This window comes from Antechinus flavipes, chromosome 2 (genome assembly GCF_016432865.1).
Source record: "Antechinus flavipes isolate AdamAnt ecotype Samford, QLD, Australia chromosome 2, AdamAnt_v2, whole genome shotgun sequence".
Taxonomy (NCBI): Eukaryota; Metazoa; Chordata; class Mammalia; order Dasyuromorphia; family Dasyuridae; genus Antechinus; species Antechinus flavipes.
Genome location: NC_067399.1, coordinates 146,404,603 through 146,411,975, shown reverse-complemented (window position 1 = coordinate 146,411,975; position 7,373 = coordinate 146,404,603). Strand labels below are relative to the sequence as shown.

At 39.1% G+C, this 7,373-nt stretch overlaps 1 protein-coding gene across 2 annotated transcripts in view; it reads right to left on the bottom strand.

The window, feature by feature from the left end:
* Positions 1-1,900: 1,900 nt before the first annotated feature.
* ZNF395 (zinc finger protein 395) overlaps positions 1,901-7,373 on the bottom strand; it is a 93,175-nt gene continuing 87,702 nt past the window's right edge. For both annotated transcript variants that reach the window (XM_051975747.1, XM_051975748.1), the window contains 2 exons: positions 6,618-6,721; positions 1,901-5,974 (listed from right to left, as the gene is read on the bottom strand). In XM_051975747.1, coding sequence (XP_051831707.1) covers positions 5,863-5,974; positions 6,618-6,721 — 216 coding nt within the window. In that variant the 3' untranslated portion in view covers positions 1,901-5,862. The remainder of the gene's footprint in view (positions 5,975-6,617; positions 6,722-7,373) is intronic.

Genomic DNA, 7,373 nt, shown 5'->3' with positions numbered 1-7,373 from the left:
GCATCCCATAGGTAGTTTAACCCTAAAGATCTTTAGAAAAACAAAAAAATGTTCCTGAATCAGACTCATGATCTGATGATGATTGGGTTCTCATGAATAGATGACTAGGTTCATATACTATCAACCTGTTTTTTACATAAATTTTTTTAAAAATATAGCCTATTTAATTTTTAATTTTTTTTTTTTACTAAGCTATTACTGTTTTTGCATAATCACCAATGTTTATTTACCAAACCTAAGGGGGAAATGCCATTTTGGAGCAAGATTTAAAGAAATTTATTAGTCACATTAATACCTTCTTGCTCTTGCCTTTTCTCATTTACAGCTACTAACTTAATCTCGGGTTGCAAATTTAAATGTTTTTCTCAGTAACAGAAGTCATTCTCATTTTAGAGCTACAGAGTAGCCAACAAAAAATGTTACAACTGTTCCTCCTCAGTTTGTGTTTGCTACCTTAAGCATCCCTGGCAGTCACATTCTCCTTGCCTCTTAGAACTCTATTAGTAAAACCTTGGACCAGTTTCTCATGGAAGCAGTGTCTTATATTTCCAAGTTCTTGCTCTTTCTCTCTCTTGAAAGCCAGGTACTTAGCCTATCTCTGTGACTAATTCAGTCTTTTATGCCTCCTATACATAAAATATCTAACACTAAAATATAGATAACTAGATTTTAGAAATCCTGCATGCTTCTATTAATTTTATTTTTAAGAAGCTTTTCTTAAAGGACCCAAACTTTCCCCCTACTCAGCATTTTAAAAATCTTGAACAAAACAAGTGTAATGGTTCCTCTATTGGTTTCCTATATTACATATCCTTATTATGTCAGATGTGCCTTCAAAGTTCTGCAGCTTCCTTTAGTTAGTCTCGATATGTAGTAATTGCAAATAGACAGTAAGGACAGATACGGCTACCGCCTTCTATTCTATTTCCAATAGTTCCTAATAAGCATTATTTCTAATTCCAATAACAAGCAAGTTTTTGGTCTTTTGGTCAAAGAGGTATAATGGATAGAGAGCTGGCCTGAGACAGAAAGACAGGTTCAAATACTGATTACATATTGATTGTGTGACCCTGAGCCAAATAATTTCTCTGTGCTATAGGCAACTAAGACTATAAATTACAGAATAAGTCTTGATCTATATAATAGTGAGTAGACTTTTTTTAAAAAGCTCATTGCTAAATAAAATTTGACCACAGTAGCACTTAGGATGTTCTTAGGATGTCTACAATACTGCCCACGTTCTCTTTACCAAGCCATGAATTAACAGCTTAGAACACATAATCCCATACATTATAGCTACTTAATATTTTGAGGATCTGCAATTTTGCTGGTATGGGTACTCCTCCCACCAATGCGGACAGGTGCCCCTGATTTGCTACAGCCTCCCAAAGTGTAGGTTGTTGTTGCTGTTCAGTTGTTTTCAGTCCTAACTTTTCATGATCCCATTGGTCTTTACTTGACAAAGATACTGGGGCACTTTGCCATTTCCTTCTCTGTTTATTTTACAGATGAGGAAATAGAGGCAAACAGGGTTAAGTGACTTGCCCAGAGTCACACAGCTAGTATCTGAGGCCACATTTGAACTCATGAAGATGTCTTCCTGACTCCAGGTTTGACACTTTATCCACTGTGCAACTTAGCTGCTCAAAAGAGCAGATAATTTCCCCCAATTACTTTATCTTAGATTTGCCCATTACTGGGTCCTAGCTACCAGGAGATACAGCAACATGATTCAAGAGAGTGTAGATGATTCAACCCATATCATTTCCTTAAGAAGACTGCATAAATTCTGCTGATAGTGCTAAAAGAAGTATGGGGAAGTATCATCTGCTGGTCAGACCAATGCCAGTAACCACCTACGTTTTTATGGATGATGGGAGAAAAATTAGCACAAAGGAAATCAACCAATGTTCCATTTTATTCCTTATAAAATATATTTCATATTGCTGCAGTAAAAACATTACATTTCACATTTAAAAAATTTTTAACAATAAAAATAATACTTGGAAGACAGCTGGGAAGGGGAAAAGCTCCAGTAAGACAAATTCACAGATCCAGAATTTATCCCCCTTTTCTCTTCCTTGCCCCTAGTAAATGGCCAGTCCCTAGGATGGTATTCACGATTTTTACAAGGTGTGACTATAAAAGAATGAGGTGGATTGTTTAAACAGACCAGAACTCATGCATGCAAGTGAGTGTTCTCTTTAATTAGGAGGCTACACAATCATTTCAATGATGTTACCACTGCTCAAAACAGCTTTGGAATTCCTCCTTGAGAACTGTCTCCAACTGGCAGAAGTGGGTGGGACCATGATATTTCAGACAATATCAAACTTTTTCAAAGTATTGGTAAATTTTGTTGAACTTTTCTTCCCTCTTACTTTTTTATTCTTCATTATAAGAGATGGCTCTCAGAAGTAGGAGGCCTGAGGAATAAACTAGGAAATATAGAGAATATAAAAAAGATATTTAAAAGTTTTTTAAAAATGAGGACAAAAAGAATTGTCTCTAAAGAGCAACAATGAATCACTTTTTTTCTCTCTCTTTCTCTACTTTCATTACCTTATAATCACACCTTGTTTTTAAGCAAATAGTATATAACCTAGCCTGATAACCCAATTTTTTCCCCCAGGCATGGTTCTAAATGCCTTTTGTTATTTATAATGCAACATCCTCTCCCCCAAACAAGGATTTATCACAACTGCTGATTTCTAAATGAAATCTGTAAATAACTGAACAAAAGGGGGTGGCAGATTTCATTCCAAAAATGTTTTGAGCGCAGCACTGGAATAAGTGCATCCCTCTTAAGGTAACTCCTGCGAAGTGTAGTTCATTTGAACATTTAAGTTTTTATGGTGGTGGTGTTTTTTTTTTTTTTTTAAGCAATATTATTCTAAGTCACACCTCATACACTCAAGAAGTGCTGAGAGGCCTTCTACTGAGAAGTGTTCCTTCTATCCTGTCTTCCAACAATCAGAATCCATCACCTGGAGAGGCTGAGAAGTGGAGAGAGAAAGCTGAAGGAAACAGTTTTTTACTTGATCAACTCATAAACCAACCCCACAGAGGAAAAACATTGGGAGACTTTTTTACCCTAAGGACAGACCAAAAGTTAAGAATCAACACAACAGCAACAGAATGAAGGACAGGAGATACGCCACCACCAAAGTGGAATAAGAAATAAAGGAGGAATAAGAAGAAGCTAAATTGAAAATTATTTGGATCTTTATTCTTCAGGTTTCATTAGTATCTTCTCCTGCCTCCCGTGTTTTCTGCTGTACCAATGTCACTTGAAGGGTAACTCACCAAGGGAAAAAAATCTTCATTGCTAGATAATCTATACTATCCAGACCCTGAGAAACAACTTTTTCACTAATGATGTCTCAGAGGAGAGGTCTAGTGAACATTTTGGCCTCGGAAGAGAAGGTTGGTCCACCTTTTCCCACTTCTCAGAATGATCCTTTTGTTTCAGGGGGATTTGACAGATGATCAAGGTAACAGGAAAACACTAGTTTCTTCTCATACATAGAGGAGAAAGTAAATAAGTTGGGTAAAGTTTTATTCTGGACTCAAATTCAGTTTTGACCCAAGACAGACACATGGGAGGAAGAAAGCGGCCTTTTTTTTTCTGGCCTAATTTCTAGCTTGACCAGGAACTAGAATTCCAACTTAGAAGCATTTTACAAAGTTACAAAAATATATTTCACTGCTATAAGGCAGTTTTCTCTGATTTCCTCTCTCCCTTCTTATCACCCTAGTCCAGCTTGCTCGGATGACTCACGATAGCATGCTCTCTATGGCTACTTTTGCAATTTTGTTTTGTTAGGGGAAAATTTAAGCAAAACTTCCACTTAAACAGTTCACTTGAGTTAATAAATGAACTTTGGTGGCTGGGTGTTTGTAGGGATGTGAGAACTCAGTCTAGAACCTGGGGCAGGCACTGCTCTGACAAAGTTCCAGCTGAGGTGGCTTGGTGTGGTTCCCTGAGTTTCAGCCCTCTATAATTACATCCAGGTTTTCTCCTAGGGCAACTAGGCACTGGGCAGCCTATTCAGATGAGCTCCAGAGAATACCTGCCATCTGGGCTTTGTCAAATAGGCTGCCAAAGTAGAGGGAAGGTAGGAAACTAAGAGGAAGAATTGTGCCTTACTTCCTTAGCCCCCTCAAGCCATGACTCTGCCAAGTCATTAGTAGAATCTCCAAGTGACCCAAACTCCTGATGCCAAAACTTGCACCATTTTTGCTCATCTACCACTAGAAGCAAGGCACTGCAGCTAAGGGTTTTGGTCCCCAAAGACCTTTAAAGAATTTATATTCCAATGGTCCCTAGGTCCATCCCACATGGCCTTTACATAAGTCCTGCAACTTTCATCTCACATCCCTTAGAGTTAACCTTTCTTCCACATCCACCCTACTTGCCATCAGCTTTAGAAATTGGGACTTTCTAAGTTTCATGATTGACCCCATGCTTCCACATGGTTTTGACAAAGCACAGATAACAGAATGTAAAATTTTACTAAGTTGGGAGTTCATAGGATGCTCACACTGGATACCAAAACTTCTTTTTTCAGAGAGGCAAATTTGGGTTCCCCTCAATTCCCTTCTCCATTCCCAAGTTGCCATCTATCATATCTTTTCACCTAATCTTCCCCCAACCCTGCCCTCTCTGCTAGAACCAGTCACATCTCTGGCAGCAGCTGGGGGAGAGATAAAAGGGGAAAAACTGTCCAAAATGAGAATGGGAGAGGTTAAGGAATCTACTATGGTCTCTCTTACAGATCAATAAGGGAAAATGAGGTTAGCAAGATAAAACATAAGGAAAAAAACCCCAAGGAGGTTCTTTGTTGTTTTTGTTTTTTAATGTGACATATTTCTATAACGAGAGGTGTAAAAGATAAAGGAATTTCACTTTGGGTGGCAGCAGAGGTTTCAAGGAAGGCTATAAGAACCTCCAGCATTTCCTCACTGAAATAGAAAAAAACAAACAAACAAACAAATGCTCAAAGCAGTGACGATTCCCCTTTGCAATTACCCTCTGCCCTAGCTTGGCTTGGAGACTCTTAAAAATCCATTAGGCCAGGTTTTCAAGAACCAAATGAGATGGGCTAGGGGTGAAACTCAATGTCTAAAAGAACCCAGATTAAAATAGCTTGAACAAATGTATTACTAAAAGATAAAATGTCCTTTCACTTCCATCGATGCTGCTTGATGAAAAAGGATAAATCTTTCCTTCTCCTGAAGCACGCACTTCAAAGAAGGCACTTGGTCAAATATCCAAGCACCCTTTTTCTTGACTTTCCATTTTTATCAGCATCAAAACCTCCTTTCCTCATGTGGCCAGTGGAGTCACTTTTGAAAAAAATTCATCCTGCCTCTCCTGGGCAACAAGCAGTTCCTCTGGGAAGATTTCTGAGAAAATTTGCCAACTCCGTAGCAACCCCAAGATTGCTGCTCTTTCTATGCACATCAGAAGAACCTGTCCCGGCATGGGGGGAAAATAACAGAAGGAAAAAAAGAAAATAATTCTTTGGTCTCTGAGTCATTACAGAGCACGCAAATCATCAGCTCTGACTTTCTCCTGTTTGCTGTGACCAATGGGAAGGAAAAATTCTCTCATTTCCTTTGCATTTCCAAAAACAAAATAAAAAATCCCCACCAAAAAAAAAGAAGAATGAAAGAAAAAACCCAGTTAAACCTTGACCAAAACATCCCACACTCAAAAATCTGAACTTGAATTGTTAGGCCACTGCTGGAGTCTCTGGAGACACTGCTGGATCACTTCCTCCTCTGGGCTGCCAGGTCAGGGCCTGGGGGGTAGGCCCTGGGACCAGGGAAGTAAGAAGTTGAGCAGGTTCAACAAGTTCAATCCAGGAACCGTTGACAGGCCTTTTTCCACCGACAGGCCGTGCACCACTGGTCCCGATGCTCAATGCCATATACCTTACGGCATTTCTTGGCTTCTCCACGGGCTTTCCTAAGAAAGGGGAGTAGAGAGAGATAGACATCTGTGATCAAAATGCACCAGGAGCCCCATTATTATCATTATTATTATTTGCATGAACCCTTTCCTAATCCTCCAATGAATAAATGTGTGATGATTTGACTCAAAACCTACTTTGTATTTAACTACTTTGGATATATTTGTTTCCTTTTAATATCGATGCTGCACATCTTTTTATATGTTTTTACCTATAAGTACCATGAGAACAGGGAATATTTCATTCTTTGTATTTGTATTCTAGTGCCTCACACATGTATCTATGTAGTGGACACTTAAAGAAATGCCCATTGATTCCTGACTAATCCACCAAGGGACTGGCCAAGGGAAAGGCTGTATAAATAAAGGTCAGGCAATGGGATGGTTCAAAAGATAAACCAAGAGGGCCAGGAAGTTCCCTATGTCAGCTGGGCAGCTACTAACCTGGCCAACTGAAGAACAGGCAATGTGGAGTGTTTAAAAAAAAAAAAAAGAATTTTCCATCATTAAGTTCTTAATCAGGCTCTCCATCTGTGGAGTAGTCCAGGGGAATGACTACCACTGTTTATTACCATATATTTGAATTCTATTTATACTAAAATCTTCCAAAAGTTAAGAGGGGTCCCAGTAGAAGACTCACCTGGTGCTGCTCTGGGATCGGGGTGGCGATGTGACAATCAGATGGGATTTCAACGTAGGTGGTGGCTGCTGGGGTTCACTGAAGCTTAGTGACCGGCTCCGGACCTGTACACAAGAAAAAGGAAGATGGATTTCAGATTAGGAAGCAATATGCATACCTAGGCTAACACTCTCAAGCATCAAGCAATACTCACTCAACCTGCCATGTCCTGGATGCTAAATATTATCTCTTTATGGGGCGGGAAAGCTAGCATCTTAGTGAGGGATATTCAAGATGAATAGGGTCTAGCTGGAACAGAATTTTGTGAAACTGAGTGTAAAGGGAACGAAAAGGGAGGTGTGTGCCTTTAAACCAAGGGCTCTTAATCTTTTGTGTATCACAGATCCCTCTGGTAATTGATGAAGCCAATTGATCCATTCTCAGAATAGTTTTAAATGCACAAAATAAAGTAATTGGATTACAAAGAAAATCAGTGAAAATCATAGTGAATCATAGAGAAAATAAAGTTGTAATTTTTTTTCCCATCCAAATTCAGACCCAATGAAATTTACCCAAGGTCCCTAAGTTAAGAAGTCCTACTTTAAGGGTTACTGAACAGCTAGAGAGTCCAGGACTGGCAGGAAAAGCCTGTCTTCTGCTTTGGCTAGATCCTGTAGCATTCTCTAAAGGCTGTTTAATGGTCCATCTCCTTACTAGGTAGGCCAAATTTCGCTTCCAGGTCCCTTCTTAGGATTTTCTGAACTGAACTCACCTTCC